Source organism: Pocillopora verrucosa, chromosome 3 (assembly GCF_036669915.1).
Source record: "Pocillopora verrucosa isolate sample1 chromosome 3, ASM3666991v2, whole genome shotgun sequence".
NCBI lineage: Eukaryota > Metazoa > Cnidaria > Anthozoa > Scleractinia > Pocilloporidae > Pocillopora > Pocillopora verrucosa.
Genome location: NC_089314.1, coordinates 19,059,373 through 19,075,238, shown reverse-complemented (window position 1 = coordinate 19,075,238; position 15,866 = coordinate 19,059,373). Strand labels below are relative to the sequence as shown.

Sequence of the window (15,866 nt, the reverse complement as noted above, 5' to 3'; positions counted from 1 at the left end):
CGCTGATTCAGGAGTCCCCGTTCTCTGCGGGCCTGGACTAAAGTATCGGTGAGGAAATTTATTTTGCCTTCTGTTTCTAATCTCTGTTATGAAGCGATCTTTAAGGAACTTTTCACGAAAAGTTCCACATAAATCGATTACTTGTTTTAAGGAGAGGATCATGTGCATTAAATGCATGTTACTACAATGTCTGTCTCTCCTTTGTCGGGGAATCATCTGCGCCCTCCACGCTTGAAGTCGAAACTAAAACTAAACTACTCGTGGAAAGCTAAGTGGAACAAATTTTCCTTTTTTTCATAAACACACCGGGTAAAACTTTAGTTACACTTTGTTTGTTTGGTGGCTTAATGTTTTAAGCGATTGTCTGACAGGTTCCATACACTGACTTGTCAAAGAACACGTGGTATGAATGAAGGCGACGGTGTTTGATTAAGGAACAGAGTTAAAGAATTGGTCAAATAGCAGCGTAAGAAAATTGATTCTATTGTTCTTAGTATACGGGCCTGTTAACCTGTGCAGTAGAACGGAATAAAAGGCAAATTGTTGTTTTCTCACCTGGTGAGAAGTTGAAGTGTTTGGTTTATTGAATCTGTTAAAACCTGTCGATCTCAAGAAGTTATCAAAACAAAAAAATCATTATTAACACCTCAGTTTGTTGAGTTTCTGTAAAACATTTACAGATAAAATGAGTTTCATTTCAAGGGTATATCGACACTTAATCTCAAATGACAAGTACAGTTTTAAAATTTGCATACACCTGGTTGAAATCCCAGCGATTAAGAGATCCGACTCCCATGGGGATTTTTAATCATTTATAACAGTGACTTGCTGGGTCAATCTGGTACCATACAAATATTTTTTTTCAAAACTTCGCCATTATCCGCGTGAACATTTCAACGATGGCCTTATTCTATTCTGTAAAAGTTGTATATATTTTATCTCTAGTTACCTTTAAATTTGCACTTTGCCAAGATAAGTATTCTGATCCATCGAATTCTCGCCATGAAAGCTGTTCTGCTAACGACCATGCTTGTAAACGACGAGAGATTGATGATGGTGTTAACGAAGGTCCCACATTTGTCGGGCGAACCGGATTAACACGACTTGACGGGGTGAAGGTAAGTGACTTAAACTGTAAATCGGAAGTTGTCACGATCTAAGTTTAATCTTTCTTGTGGCCTTCTTTGGATGAGCCATTCCTCAATTAACAAATTTTTTAATACGTGAAATCAGTCGGCGGACTTGAACCTTTCATATGTTACTTTTAAAATATAAATTCTCATCACTGATGGTTATATTTTTCTCTCGACGTTCGCTCTGAGAATTTGGTATCGAATCAAACTAACAGTTGGTGATTCAATTCTTCTCACTCGTTTCCTTTGCTTTGTTTAACTCAGGAGAAAACCAATGTTGAAATCGTTGTTAGTAAAGAATTTATGGTTAAAGTAACCATGTAATATGCTAAATAATCTCTCAAAAGATAAATAAATACTACCGTTCAGTGTTTTGTTTGAGGGGAGAGTGTTTATTACTTATTTGAACAACAATCAATTGCATTTATTTTATGGATGACCAATAAAAGATAAACCAGTTCCGGCCGATTGAAAAAATTTTCCTCAAACTTAGATTTTCTTTGATTTCGTCAGGTTGGTCACGTTGAGGAAGTTGATTTAGGAGATTGTCACAGAAATCGAATTACGAGGGCGATGAAACCTCTGTTATTTGGTAAGGTGTATGCCACAGGATGGATCAGGTCTTTGTTTCTCGGATAAGGACGAAAAGCTGTAGGCCCCGTCTCCTGCATCTTCTCTGTACTGGTTTGCAGGGAACGTTAAAGAACCCACACACTTCTCTCAAAGAGTAGGGAACGTAGTTCCCGGTGTTGTTTTCTGGCCTTGTTTCTGAAATTGGGGGCATCTGCAAAATTTACCTGTCAAAAAATTGTAAATTTCTCAAGGCAGTCTGGCCCAAATTCCCCCGCAAAGTGTTGTAAAGCGCCATGAGCTAAATGGATAAGTAAAAGTAAAGCCTTTATACGGGCCCAAGTGGCCTATGGGGCCGGTGCTTAACTCCGGTTTCCTTAGCATGAAGCGGCTAGGAGTATTGCTACTCCCCCCTAGATGGGATGCTAGTCCATCGCAGGGTTACCCCCAGCATATTTGCTGGTACCCATTTGTACACCTGGGTGAAGAGAAGCATTGTGAGAGTAAAGTAAAAGCCTAAGAACACAACACAATGACCACGACCAGAGCTCGAACCCGGACCACTCGATCCGGAGTCGAGCGCACTAACCACGAGGCCACCGCGCCTCCACTAAAAATGGGTAAGACGCTATAAAAATCATTCATTATTATTATTTATTATAATTCGATTTTTTTTCTTGTGACTAGGACAAGATTCAACCGATCTTGCGTACCTAACTGGTTGTTTTCAGCTCGGAGAGCTCAAATTCCTATACAACAGTTTATATCTTACCTTAATCTTTTCCTTTTCACACATAAGGCAGTAAGAACTTATTCGTACTCTCGTTACTCAAATATTTGGGTGCTAAGAAAAAAGATTACCAAGAGAAAGTATAAGACAGGGTCCGTAATTACCAAATTACTTTGAACACCCTCTCCATCGCATGACTGAGGTTGTTCCTTTTTAGGGGCCCATACTGATAATGGCACAGTGCGTGAGCGATCTGCACTTCGCTACTCCGCCTTCGAGAAGCTGACTTTGCATTCTTCACTCAGTAATGCAAATATAGATATTAATTCAATTGAAATTCCTGGTTTTTTTCTTTTTGTGTTGGTTTTTTATTGTTATTTTGTTTTTGTTTTCGCCAGAAATACCACATTTTTTAACCAATGAAGAATGTGACTACATAATAAAGCTAGCTGAAAACAATGGCCTGTTATCAAGTACGGTTAGGGGAGGTCTTACGACAGAAAAAGATTTAGAAATACCGAAAATTGAACGTAAGTAGTTCACGATAAGGTTATAAGGTTTCTAATAGATTAAGCAGCCTAATAAATGAGTGCATCACTGGACTCTCTCCAGAAAACAACCGTAAATTGGCCTCGATGAGCGCGCAATTGGGCTGTGACATTAAATTTTTGGTCATGTATGGCTCGAACACCTTTTCAACCCAAACTGGAAGGAAATATTAAGGAACCCACATGACTTTTTTAGGAAGGTGTGGAACGTAGTCACTTTTACCATTGTCTCATCGTTTGGCCTGTTTCATGGGCGTTCCATGGAGCCGGCCATAGGTGTCTTCACAACACTCATTGGAACCTTTTATGTGCACCATCTATTTACCAGTTATCAGGTTCACCGCAATAAAGGTGAACAATGGTAGATATTTACCGACCTGCTGGTAAGAAGCGTGGAAAACCCTGCAAAATTGTCTCACCGATATGGCTGTGATGAAAGTCAGTTACAACACCCTCCAGAAGACACGCATGACAGAATTTTACTTGAGTCCAAATTCTGGTTATGACATTGACTATGTTTTTTTCAACTATCTCAGATGGCAAAGCTCAAGATGTAGCGGGAATCTTTGGTGCTTGGGACATAAATAATGACCGAAGAATTACAGTGGACGAGGTAGGCAAACAAACAACAACAAAATCAATTTCACATTTCATTCCATCAAAATGTATAGTCAGCACCTTTTCTCGTGAGAGTATAGAGCAATAATTGTAGCCCCTGTTTTCTATGGCATATATTACTTGTCATGTCGTCATTGCGTCGCGTCATGTCATGCACTACATGTCATGTCATTTTCATAAGTTTTCCATGTCACTTTAGCTCACGTTTTTTTAGTTGGATTCCTTCTCTCGTGACATCTTAGTTAATATAAGTTTTGTGTCTCATGTAGACCTCCCAGACCACGGTACATTCGTAAGCGACCATATGTATCTCCTTGTCTTAAAGTCGTCTTAACATATAGAATTATTGTTGAATTTTTGTCTTTAGGTTGTCGAGTTCGGAAAGAAATATATTTACGCCGTCTTCAGCGAAGAAGATTTGATAGAGTTGTGAGTCATTTTCTTATACCCTTAACTACAGACAGTAAATTAACGTTGGGCTGTATTACTTTAAAGAGCACCTTTGATAACAATAAATAGTATTTATTATCTCACAACTTATGATTTTTTATCTAATGTACCACAGACTTCACAAGGTGAACGTTACTGAGTTGGACGATGGTAAGTTTCGCTTGTTCTACCAGCCTGCTTTTTAAAGCTAAGCTCCTTTTTTTGCTCTGACGAAGGGCTAACGCTCGAAACGTCAGCTTTCAATTAAATTTCAATTAACGGTGGCCAATTTTAGTTATCAACTCAGTTGATAATACCAAATTACCTTGTTATACTCTCCCACCGACGTAACTTCACTGTTTCTTTAGAAACTACCAACTTTATGCTTTTTAAGCGTCTGTTATTTATCTTGTCTCTGCGCATGCATGCACTTTGCCCAAGATAGCCAGGCGTTCCTTTCCACTACGCCATTTTCAAGTCTCTGTATATTTATGATGTCTCTGAAGAAAAAACAAATATTAGGAAAGCATTGTGTAAGTTGATAACGTCCTAAGTTATGAGAGTTAAGGCTGCACTTCAAGTTCTCAAGGATATCAGGTCTGCAGGAAAGAAATCATTAAGATTTGCTCTATAGGACATGCGCTTATGCAAGGCTCAAATAAATTTATTAAAAAATAATTAAATTTTCTGAATTTATTTCTATTTTACCAAAAAAAATTATGGTTCATCATTTTCTCTTGACGTTACAAGGAAACTTATTATTATTCGTGAATTCTCGTCTCTAAACGTGAATACTTAACGGCACGATTCAAAGCGTATGCACGAAAGCTGCCCCGAGCTTGACTTGAAATGTAACGTGTTTTCTTTTTCAGGAGTAATCACGCCTGAAGAGTTCGAGAATATGAATACTCGTGGGGCTGACACTATAATGGCACATGCAGGAAAAACTCATCCTAAATACAGGGCTCGCTATAGTTATCAGACCTTTTTGAACCAGAGATACCTCAAAGATCCTACCTTAGATAGAATCATTGAAAGGTATGATTAATGAATCGAGCATTTTTCGATTGATTGTTGTTAAATCAAAGCTATGGTAAAGAGATCTAGATAGCAGCAGGTATGTCAAGAATTTAAGAAAATATGCGACCTTCTTTAAAAACATGTTTCGACAGTTCTTCTGTCATCTTCAGTTCTGATTTATACAAACTACAAAGTTGAATTTAAGGTGTATAACAAGAATAATATTCGTCCAATGAGCGTTTTGTTATGCACTTTAAATTCAACTTTTTACTTTGTATAAATTAGAACTGAAGATGACAGAAGAACTGTTGAAACATGTTTTTAAGAATGTCGCATATTTTCTTGAAGCCATAGTAATCACAACGGATGATCTGGAAAAAGGTAAATACCCTAAGGAACCAATGAGAACACAAAGTAAAACCGACCAAACTTCCTAAAGCGCGGGAAAGCGCGAGCGACCAAGTCGTGACTGGTTTTAGTCTTGCATCTGATTGGTTGACAGAATGGCGCGAGTTTTCTGGACCATTCGTAGAGCGAAGTAAAACAAAAGGAAAGCAAACCCACATTGTTTTTGACACTAATAAATACATGCGTAAAAGACAAGAGATAATGTTTGGATGGATTGAGGGATGGATGAGTATTCTAACTGACTACTCTAATCTCACTTGCCTCCCGTTGCCTTATCGATTTCCCATTTCCGAAACCAGATACAATTCATGTAAACGACCTATCAGACAGTAATTCAATTTTCGTAATTCTTTTCCTAGAGTAATTAAGTTAACAAAGCTTCCAAGAGAAATCATTTATGGAAGTGAAAGACTCCAGGTGAGAATAAGTTTAAGATGAACTTTCTATCAGTTTTAGAGTATAATCATTTATAATATCTTGGGATATTCATGAATCGCAACCCTTCGAATGCATACAGCGAGTCCTCTTCAACTCCACTACAAGTGAACTTAGATAAAAAAAAATGCTGGAGGTAACGTGCAACAAATTAAACTGGAAAACTTTTTACCCACTTTGTGCTTTAGAAACCAGAAGAGTACGTAGGTGTCCATATGAGACTAAAATGCAGACTTTACTTTTAACAGAACTCATTTCATTGCTCGTCACGTTTCCTTTCAGGTTGTTTATTATGATAAAAATGGTCATTACCACGCTCATTATGATTCTGAAACTCACCTGAGGACCGACGTGCCCTGCTGCCATCAACAAAATGAAGTGGATATGTTGAGCTTTGAGAATCCTTGCAGGATTTGCAGGTTAGATGTTCTGCCTTATATGTATTCACGGAAAAAGTAGTTAGTGTCTAAAATGACTGAAGAGACTCACTTATGCGTGATCAGTTAATTATGAACCAACCAATTGAGCAAAAATGAAAACTTTCTGAAAACATACTCCGAACCTTACTTTACTCCATGATACCCCGCTCTACTTTTGATAATTTAGTTTGACTTTTTTTTTTAAACAACTTCTACTGTGCTTGAGTATTATTGCCTCTCAATTCTGTTTTAGCCAGTGAAAGTTGTTTGACGTTAGATCATGAACGGTAATTATCATCTCAGAAATTTCGAGTCCCAAATTTTGTCAAAACGGTTAAAGCAAAGCTCCCGCTGTGGCAAAATTATGGATATCACACTCGACCAGTAAAAGCGAGTCTAAGCTTCACGGAGCTTCAGTGAATAAGTTTACTTTACAAGCCATGAAAATAGCCGGATACTTTCTCCTCTCCTAGGTACATTACCATTCTATATTATCTTAATGACGTGGAAGGTGGAGGTGAAACAGCCTTTCCTGTTGCAGAAAACGAAACCTTAAATTTTGAGGTAGGTGATGAATTCAAAACAAAATGAGGAACTTTGGATATGACAAGACTTATCATGTGACCGGAAGACCCCGCGTGCGCAATCCCAAAGAAAACCATAGTGAAAGCTAGGGTCGGACGGATCGTCGTAACTCGGTCTCTTGCTTTGCAAATAGAATTCTATAACATCGACATAAATCGATCAAGGCTAATGGTAGCGTCTATTTATCTTTTCAACAGTACTTAAAAGACAGTCGCAGCACACTGGACTATTTTAATCTGAGTCACAACTGTCACGTGGGAAACTTAGTCATCAAGCCTCGAAAGGGAACCGCTGTGATGTGGTATAATCACTTTATGGATAAAGAGAGCGGATGGCTGGGGGAGATGGACCAGTATAGTTTACACGGAGGATGTGATATCACAAAAGGCGAAAAATGGATCGCTAATAATTGGATCAGTGCTCCATATAAAGATTCAGCTCACATTCGAAGCTCGTGGTTGAATTTTTACATATAAGACCAACGTACTTGGACTTGCAGGTTGAAAGGACTCGTGGGAACTAGGAAATTTGGAACTGGTCATTATTTATCGCCAGGGGTGGAGTAACCCTCCCCCCCTTCATTAACAGTTAATAGGAAGCCAATTGCCTGTTGGCGACGACTAATCCCTCGTCTGTTACCCTTGAAAAACAAGTGATCCCCATAAAAAACCCTCACTTTCCCCCGGCGAAGAGTAATAGCTTGGCCTTTAGATGAAATCTCCACAAGCTAAAATTGAAGGAATGATTCAGAACAGACCATATAAACTCAGTAGCATTCTATGCAGACTTTTCAGGATGTAGATATTTTTACAACTTTGAGTTTTTCAGTTTTTAAGTTTTCTAATTCTAGGCTTTAAAGATTATTTTAATGAAAATTAATTTTAGATACACTCTAACTTTCTTCAATTATATAAAATATTTTCTTAGAATTAATATGAGAAGAAAAGGGAAGAATTTGAAATAAACTCAGGAAACATAAAGGCTGAAAAAGGTTACGTGTATAATCTTTACTTCTGCCTAAGCACTATTACACTTTATATATAATAAGCTCAGTTATGCACGCATTCTGATTGGTTCTCACTTATGATCTATTGGAGGACAGACGTATAGATGACGTCACTATTAAAACTTTTTTTAATTTTCGCTAGTTGAAAGTGAAATTTCGGAACAAGCGAGCCGACACTAAGTAGCAACAGAAGAACCAAACAAAGGTTTGTAAACATGCCAACATTAACGCGCCAAATTTAAACTCTCACTGAACAAACCACTTTTCTATTGAATCAGGATTCAGTGAGCCCGGTTAGCTCAGTCGGTAGAGCATCAGACTTTTAATCTGAGGGTCATGGGTTCAAGTCCCATATCGGGTGAGATCCAATTTTGTCCTTTTGTTGTCAACTGTTCATTTCGCTATCGAGGAAAAGCTAGTCTTAATGTGCGGAAACCGGCACGATAAATTCCATCTTGGTCCTACTGAGGAACGCTCATTTTTTCAGATTCCGACAGGTTGTAATCGCCTTTTTAAATGAAATAGAGTTACTGAATCCCCTTCAATACATTATGATTTTGAAAGCGAACGAGGATAGTTGGTTGTTACTTGCTTAAACCTTTGCATTCCCGAACTCTATTAACTCAGGAATGGAAACTACGAGATTATTAAACGATATCTAAACAATTAAAACCTGAAGGAGCTATCCAGAATAGACTAAATTCAATTTAATAAAAATTCTAGGCTAAGAAAATTATCATTATGGGAATTAATTCAAATCTATTCTCGCTTTCTTAGGTTATGTAAGACGTTGTCTTTTTTTTTTTTCGCGGTGACAATGTTGCGTGTTCTTCAGTGCGGTTTTTTTTTCTTGAATAATTCAATCTAAAACGAAAAGAAGCCGAAAGGGATATCATCGCCACAGATCCAGATCATCTTGAAATCCATAAAACTTGGAATGACCAATGATTAACTGTTAACAGAATATTCTTCTGAACTGAAGGTTTGACTTGAAGGTCCTTCCTCTATCGACTAATCAAATAGTTGACAGAATACTTAGTATGTCATACAGCTCACTTGCTAAAGCTGAGACATCATTTGACACATTCAGACCCCTAATTGTAATTTAGAAGTGAAGTCGACCCAATTTTCTGGTGCTAATGACCTTACTTCCTGGTGCCTTTATACGGTTAGGCCCTTTCTCTTTGTCCACTGGGTAGGTACTGTTTGTAAGTGTGAAACGCGATAGCCACCTGTTACCTGATTCAAGCTTTAGGTTACAAGATTTATAGATCGAGGCGTTAAGTCTGAAATTGAAATGAGTCAAACTGTTTAATTTTTCTCTAGTTTTAATGGCTCATCTCGAATTTACATTTGAGTTTACAGTCAGTCTTAGAATTACAGAGCCATTTTAAGGGACTGATCCACGTCTTGCAACACACATTGTCCAAAAAACACGATTGATTAATATTTATGCTTTCGGTGCGAGTCACGGGTGGCTTCAAACCACGGCGTTTAAATAAAAAACTAAATAAGAGAACTACTGTTTATTCTCACAGCGATAAACAATGACCTTGTTTAGTCTTCGATGGAAGTTTTGTCTCCTTTGCTCACTTTTAGCTTTGTCAGCTTACTGCGAAAAGAAGCCCAGTAATCGAACATATAACGTTTGTAGGTTTGTACGGGAGGGACAAAGATGCGATTACAAAAAGTTTGATTCAAGCGGAGATGAACCATGCGTTATCGGAAGGAGGCTGGTTTGACAAGAATAAATGGCGTTAAAGTAAGACTTGTGGTTTTATTAAATCTTCTTAAGTTCATTAATTCACTCCATTACAGAAGGTGTCACAATCTGCCATAAGCTAACGATCATTGTATTTGGGCTTTGAGGTTGCCCATGCTCCTCAATGCAAGTTGACAACCGATCGAAATGGTACGTATGTTATTTTTCCTATTAGGTCAGCCAAATTAACATGCACAGGTATATAATTCGTTCGGGAATAAAGAAAAAGAAAAACAACTTGTGCGAATTAGAATTATCATTCTGTTTGTGAATGCGTTCGTTCGAATATCCCCATAAACACACTGGCAAAATATCCCGTACGTCAAGACAATCTGTCGCTAAGTTACTTAGACGAACTACGATAAGACTAACATTATAGAGGGTGGTTACCGGCACTTTTTGAAAATCACCAAAGCAAAATCGATCAAGCAGTGCTTCCGCGAATTATTCTTAGTAACACCAACTTGACTGAAAAAAGGCAGTCCAAACAAGTAGGGCTGTCCAAATCCATGATTGCTCTTCCGAGAAGCGCTTGCCGCCATCTTGGAATGGCGCTGTTCACGCGGTACTTCGTTACGAGAATTGTCGTAATTGAATCGGATTCATCGCTGCGATCGGTGCGATTTCTTTCCTTGGTTAAAACTTCATTGTATAATGTTTTTCGTTTCTTAGTTCCAATATTGGTCATCAAAGATAAATCCTGGAAGTTTTAGCGATCGTAGCGAATAAAGTACATGGATATCACCTTAATTTAAAACTCGCTCGAAGCTTTCCTGGCTGTCTTTGTTACAGTTGGTATGTCTAGCCACATTTATTTTTCAGCTATAGCGCCCATATAAATAAAGTCATATTTTAAACGTAAAATTTCGTCATAGGTTGGTCACGTTGAAGATGTTGATCTTGGTGATATTGTGAGAAAGCGGATTACAAAAGCTATGAGGCCTCTTTTGTTTGGTAAGACTACTCGAAAAAAATTACATCTTACCGTATGGTATGGATACTTGTAGGAGTTTTATATGCCTGTTGGCGATTTTCTTTCCTTTCGGCGGGAAACTTTTACCATTATTCTTAATGGTGATGATTGTGATAGGGGTAATGGTATCTGTAAGACTTTCACGACCTTTCACGCTGCACGGTTGTGGTCAAAGAACAAACGTTACAACGGCTTTACAGTAATTCGTTGATGAAACTTTAGAAGTGTTTGTAGGCTTTTGCATGGCTTTGCCGTTAATAATTGTTGCAAATGATTTGGTACTGTGGTCGGTGACCAGGTTTACTGGCATGTTTTCATCTCTTCATTTCCAGAAATTCCCAATTTTCTGTCTGAGGAAGAGTGTGGCCACATGGTTAATCTTGCGGAAAGAGAACGCTTTGTTACCAGTACAGCTAAGGGAGGACTACAGTCCTGGAGTGAATTTGAAATCCCTGACATCAGAAGTAAGATACGAGCCAGTGATTTCAAAGGGAACAGAGGAATTGCATTTGACTGTATTTTCAGCTAAACTCACCGTGCAACTGCAATGTAACTTGACCTTATTGATAACTGATGCGTCCACTGTGCACAGTGCACTTCTAAATCAAAAATAAAGTCAATTCCAAGTCTCATACTCTGATGCCAGCGTTAGATATTTTCATTTCAACAAGAACTATTCCGTGAGCCCGGTTAGCTCAGTCGGTAGAGCATCAGACTTTTAATCTGAGGGTCATGGGTTCAAGTCCCATATCGGGCGAACCTTGTTTTTGTTGTCAGCCCTTCCTTTTATCATTGATGGAAAGCTGGTCGTAACTTACGGAAGTTTCGCTCATTATTAGGCAGCTTCGTTCAATGTTTTGCGGTAAAATACAATGTACCCATGATTCATGATTATTCATTGTTAAGATTTAGATCCATGACATAAAATATTTTAAAATATTTTGTTGCAGATGGGCCATTGCATGTTGATTATTTTCAATATTTGGATGGGGACAAAAATGGAAAACTGACTATCGAGGAGGTGGGTACAAAATTAGACTTTTTATGTAACCTGAGTAGCTATAAGTTCCCCTCAAACTGCATATTTTTAGTGTTATCGATTTGCTGGCATGCTTGTTTGCTTTCTTGCTTTTTCCTTCATTTACTGTGAGTAAACGCTTTAATCCAAGGATAGTTTTTATTTTCCTTTTCTTACAATTTGTGGCCAACACGATAACCTAATGACTACAGTGCTGTAGTCCTAGTCGAAAGGTGCTTAGTCAAGAACCCTGGCCTGGACGGGTCACTGCTGTGTTGTGTTTTTGGGCAAGACCGACCCCAGTAACTAGAAGGGTGCATCGCACTATCCATAAGATGAATCTCCATCCGATGGATAGAGCAGTGCCTTTTTTTCCTTTATCCACTGGCCAGCGGTTGATACGTTGGATAGTGCTATTAAACGGAACCTTATGAAATGCCGAGGGTAAACTGCAATGGGCTGGTATTTAAGTTAGAGAAAGGAGCAATACTTTTAGTCCCTTTTTTTGAAGCCAGAATAAGTTCAAGTCACATGGGCAATCAGATCACTAAGCTCGCTTCTTTTTGAATATATTTGATAGGTGATGACCTACGCTAAAAAGTACCACTATTTGGTTCTAACAAAAGAGGAGACCATTGAAATGTAGCCAGTAACTAGAAGGGTGCATGAAATGTAGCCTGTTGAAACATGTTTTTAAGAATGTTGCATATTTTCTTGAAGCCAAAGTAATCACAACGGATGATCTGAAAAAAGGTAAATACCCTAAGGAACCAATGAGAACACAAAGTAAAACCGACCAAACTTCCTAAAGCGCGGGAAAGCGCGAGCGACCAAGTCGTGACTGGTTTTAGTCTTGCATCTGATTGGTTGACAGAATGGCGCGAGTTTTCTGGACCATTCGTAGAGCGAAGTAAAACAAAAGGAAAGCAAACCCAGATTGTTTTTGATATTAATAAATACATGCGTAAAAGACAATAGATAATGTTTGGATGGATTGAGGGATGGATGAGTATTCTAACTGACTACTCTAATCTCACTTGCCTCCCGTTGCCTTATCGATTTCCCATTTCCGAAACCAGATACAATCCATGTAAACGACCTATCAGACAGTAATTCAATTTTCGTAATTCTTTTTCTAGAGTAATTAAGTTAACAAAGCTTCCAAGAGAAATCATTTATGGAAGTGAAAGACTCCAGGTGAGAATAAGTTTGAGATGAACTTTCTATCAGTTTTAGAGTATAATCATTTATAACATCTTGGGATGTCCATGAATCGCAACCTTTCGAATGCATACAGCGAGTCCTCTTCAACTCCACTACAAGTGAACTTAGATTAAAAAAATGCTGGAGGTAACGTGCAACAAATTAAACTGGCAAACTTTTTACCCACTTTGTGCTTTAGAAACCAGTAAAGTACGTAGGTGTCCATATGAGACTAAAATGCAGACTTTACTTTTAACAGAACTCATTTCATTGCTCGTCACGTTTCCTTTCAGGTTGTTTATTATGATAAAAATGGTCATTACCACGCCCATTATGATTCTGAAACTCACCTGAGGAGCGACGTGCCCTGCTGCCATCAACAAAATGAAGTGGATATGTTGAGCTTTGAGAATCCCTGCAGGATTTGCAGGTTAGATGTTCTGCCTTATATGTATTCACGGAAAAAGTAGTTAGTGTCTAAAATGACTGAAGAGACTCACTTATGCGTGATCAGTTAGTTATGAACAACCAATTGAGCAAAAATGAAAGCCTTCTGAAAACATACTCCGAGCCTTACTTTACTCCATGATACCCCGCTCTACTTTTGATAATTTAGTTTGACTTTTTTTTTTAAACAACTTCTACTGTGCTTGAGTATTATTGCCTCTCAATTCTGTTTTGGTCAGTGAAGGTTGACATTAATGATCGTCAATGGTAACTATCATCTCGGAAATTTCGAGTCCCAAATTTTGTCAAAACGGTTAAAGCAAAGCTCCCGCTGTGGCAAAATTATGGATATCACACTCGACCAGTAAAAGCGAGTCTAAGCTTCACGGAGCTTCAGTGAATAAGTTTACTTTACAAGCCATGAAAATAGCCGGATACTTTCTCCTCTCCTAGGTACATTACCATTCTATATTATCTTAATGACGTGGAAGGTGGAGGTGAAACAGCCTTTCCTGTTGCAGAAAACGAAACCTTAAATTTTGAGGTAGGTGATGAATTCAAAACAAAATGAGGAACTTTGGAGATGACAAGACTTATCATGTGACCGGAAGACCCCGCGTGCGCAATCCCAAAGAAAACCATAGTGAAAGCGAGGGTCGGACGGATCGTCGTAACTCGGTCTCTTGCTTTGCAAATAGAATTCTATAACATCGACATAAATCGATCAAGGCTAATGGTAGCGTATATTTATCTTTTCAACAGTACTTAAAAGACAGTCGCAGCACACTGGACTATTTTAATCTGAGTCACAACTGTCACGTGGGAAACTTAGTCATCAAGCCTCGAAAGGGAACCGCTGTGATGTGGTATAATCACTTTATGGATAAAGAGAGCGGATGGCTGGGAGAGATGGACCAGTATAGTTTACACGGAGGATGTGATATCACAAAAGGCGAAAAATGGATCGCTAATAATTGGATCAGTGCTCCATATAAAGATTCAGCTCACATTCGAAGCTCGTGGTTGAATTTTTACATATAAGACCAACATACTTGGACTTGCAGGTTGAAAGGACTCGTGGGAACTAGGAAATTTGGAACTGGTCATTATTTATCGCCTGGGGTGGAGTAACCCTCCCCCCCTTCATTAACAGTTAATAGGAAGCCAATTGCCTGTTGGCGACGACTAATCCCTCGTCTGTTACCCTTGAAAAACAAGTGATCCCCATAAAAAACCCTCACTTTCCCCCGGCGAAGAGTAATAGCTTGGCCTTTAGATGAAATCTCCACAAGCTAAAATTGAAGGAATGATTCAGAACAGACCATATAAACTCAGTAGCATTCTATGCAGACTTTTCGGGATGTAGATATTTTTACAACTTTGAGTTTTTCAGTTTTTAAGTTTTCTAATTCTAGGCTTTAAAGATTATTTTAATGAAAATTAATTTTAGATACACTCTAACTTTCTTCAATTATATAAAATATATTTTCTTAGAATTAATATGAGAAGAAAAGGGAAGAATTTGAAATAAACTCAGGAAACATAAAGGCTGAAAAAGGTTACGTGTATAATCTTTACTTCTGCCTAAGCACTATTACACTTTATATATAGTAAGCTCAGTTATGCACGCATTCTGATTGGTTCTCACTTATGATCTATTGGAGGACAGACGTATAGATGACGTCACTATTAAAACTTTTTTTAATTTTCGCTAGTTGAAAGTGAAATTTCGGAACAAGCGAGCCGACACTAAGTAGCAACAGAAGAACCAAACAAAGGTTTGTAAACATGCCAACATTAACGCGTCAAATTCAAACTCTCACTGAACAAACCACTTTTCTATAGAATCGAGATACAGTGAGCCCGGTTAGCTCAGTCGGTAGAGCATCAGACTTTTAATCTGAGGGTCATGGGTTCAAGTCCCATATCGGGCGAGATCCAATTTTATCCTTTTGTTGTCAACTGTTCATTTCGCTATCGAGGAAAAGCTAGTCTTAATGTGCGGAAACCGGCACGATAAATTCCATCTTGGTCCTACTGAGGAACGCTCATTTTTTCAGATTCCGACAGGTTGTAATCGCCTTTTTAAATGAAATAGAGTTACTGAATCCCCTTCATTACATTATGATTTTGAAAGCGAACGAGGATAGTTGGATCGCTGCCGATCCCAAGCTCGTGGCTGAGTTGTTACTTACTAAAACCTTTGCATTCCCGAACTCCATTAACTCAGGAATGGACACTATGAGATTAAACGATATCTAAACAACTAAAACCTGAAGGAGCTATCCAGAATAAACTAAATTCAATTTAATACTAATTCTAGGCTAAGAAAATTATTATTATGGGAATTAATTCAAATCTATTCTCGCTTTCTTAGGTTATGTAAGACGTTGTCTTTTTTTTTTTCGCGGTGACAATGTTGCATGTTCTTCAGTGCGGTTTTTTTTCTTGAATAATTCAATCTAAAACGAAAAGAAGCCGAAAGGGATATCATCGCCACAGATCCAGATCATCTTGAAATCCATAAAACTTGGAATGACCAATGATCAACTGTTAACAGAA

The 15,866-nt window shown here is 38.2% G+C and overlaps 3 protein-coding genes and 3 non-coding genes across 6 annotated transcripts; all 6 read left to right on the top strand.

The window, feature by feature from the left end:
- The first annotated feature begins 899 nt into the window (after positions 1-899).
- LOC131794260 (transmembrane prolyl 4-hydroxylase-like) lies at positions 900-7,371 on the top strand. The gene is made up of 11 exons (XM_059111772.2): positions 900-1,118; positions 1,647-1,725; positions 2,832-2,963; positions 3,518-3,594; positions 3,967-4,028; positions 4,165-4,199; positions 4,901-5,066; positions 5,816-5,873; positions 6,174-6,310; positions 6,784-6,874; positions 7,093-7,371. The coding sequence occupies exons 1-11, from the start codon at positions 900-902 to the stop codon at positions 7,369-7,371; spliced, it is 1,335 nt and encodes a 444-aa protein (XP_058967755.2).
- An 818-nt stretch (positions 7,372-8,189) lies between these two features.
- On the top strand, positions 8,190-8,262 carry Trnak-uuu (transfer RNA lysine (anticodon UUU)). The gene has a single exon. It is a non-coding gene; the product is annotated as a tRNA-Lys (tRNA).
- Positions 8,263-9,501: 1,239 nt separating this feature from the next.
- Positions 9,502-11,786, top strand: LOC136279631 (transmembrane prolyl 4-hydroxylase-like). Its single transcript, XM_066163572.1, has 4 exons — positions 9,502-9,663; positions 10,539-10,617; positions 10,969-11,100; positions 11,587-11,786. The coding sequence occupies exons 1-4, from the start codon at positions 9,616-9,618 to the stop codon at positions 11,784-11,786; spliced, it is 459 nt and encodes a 152-aa protein (XP_066019669.1). The 5' UTR covers positions 9,502-9,615.
- Trnak-uuu (transfer RNA lysine (anticodon UUU)) lies at positions 11,321-11,393 on the top strand. Its single transcript has one exon. It is a non-coding gene; the product is annotated as a tRNA-Lys (tRNA).
- Positions 11,787-12,779: 993 nt separating the features above from the next.
- Positions 12,780-14,345, top strand: LOC131794197 (transmembrane prolyl 4-hydroxylase-like; the record flags this gene model as incomplete). The annotated part of the gene is made up of 4 exons (XM_059111716.2): positions 12,780-12,851; positions 13,151-13,287; positions 13,758-13,848; positions 14,067-14,345. Coding segments are annotated over 4 exons (579 nt in total), but the record flags the coding sequence as incomplete, so codon positions are not given.
- Positions 14,346-15,165: 820 nt separating this feature from the next.
- Positions 15,166-15,238, top strand: Trnak-uuu (transfer RNA lysine (anticodon UUU)). Its single transcript has one exon. It is a non-coding gene; the product is annotated as a tRNA-Lys (tRNA).
- The last annotated feature ends 628 nt before the right edge of the window (positions 15,239-15,866 follow it).

Coding starts and splice junctions, on each gene's coding strand:
- LOC136279631 (XM_066163572.1), top strand. CDS start 9,616: ATGCGTTATCGGAAGGAGGCTGGTTTGACAAGAATAAATGGCGTTAAA. Junction 9,664..10,538: donor CAAGAATAAATGGCGTTAAA/GTAAGACTTGTG, acceptor ATTTCGTCATAG/GTTGGTCACGTTGAAGATGT. Junction 11,101..11,586: donor TGAAATCCCTGACATCAGAA/GTAAGATACGAG, acceptor ATTTTGTTGCAG/ATGGGCCATTGCATGTTGAT.
- LOC131794260 (XM_059111772.2), top strand. CDS start 900: ATGGCCTTATTCTATTCTGTAAAAGTTGTATATATTTTATCTCTAGTT. Junction 1,119..1,646: donor CACGACTTGACGGGGTGAAG/GTAAGTGACTTA, acceptor TGATTTCGTCAG/GTTGGTCACGTTGAGGAAGT. Junction 4,029..4,164: donor GAAGAAGATTTGATAGAGTT/GTGAGTCATTTT, acceptor AATGTACCACAG/ACTTCACAAGGTGAACGTTA.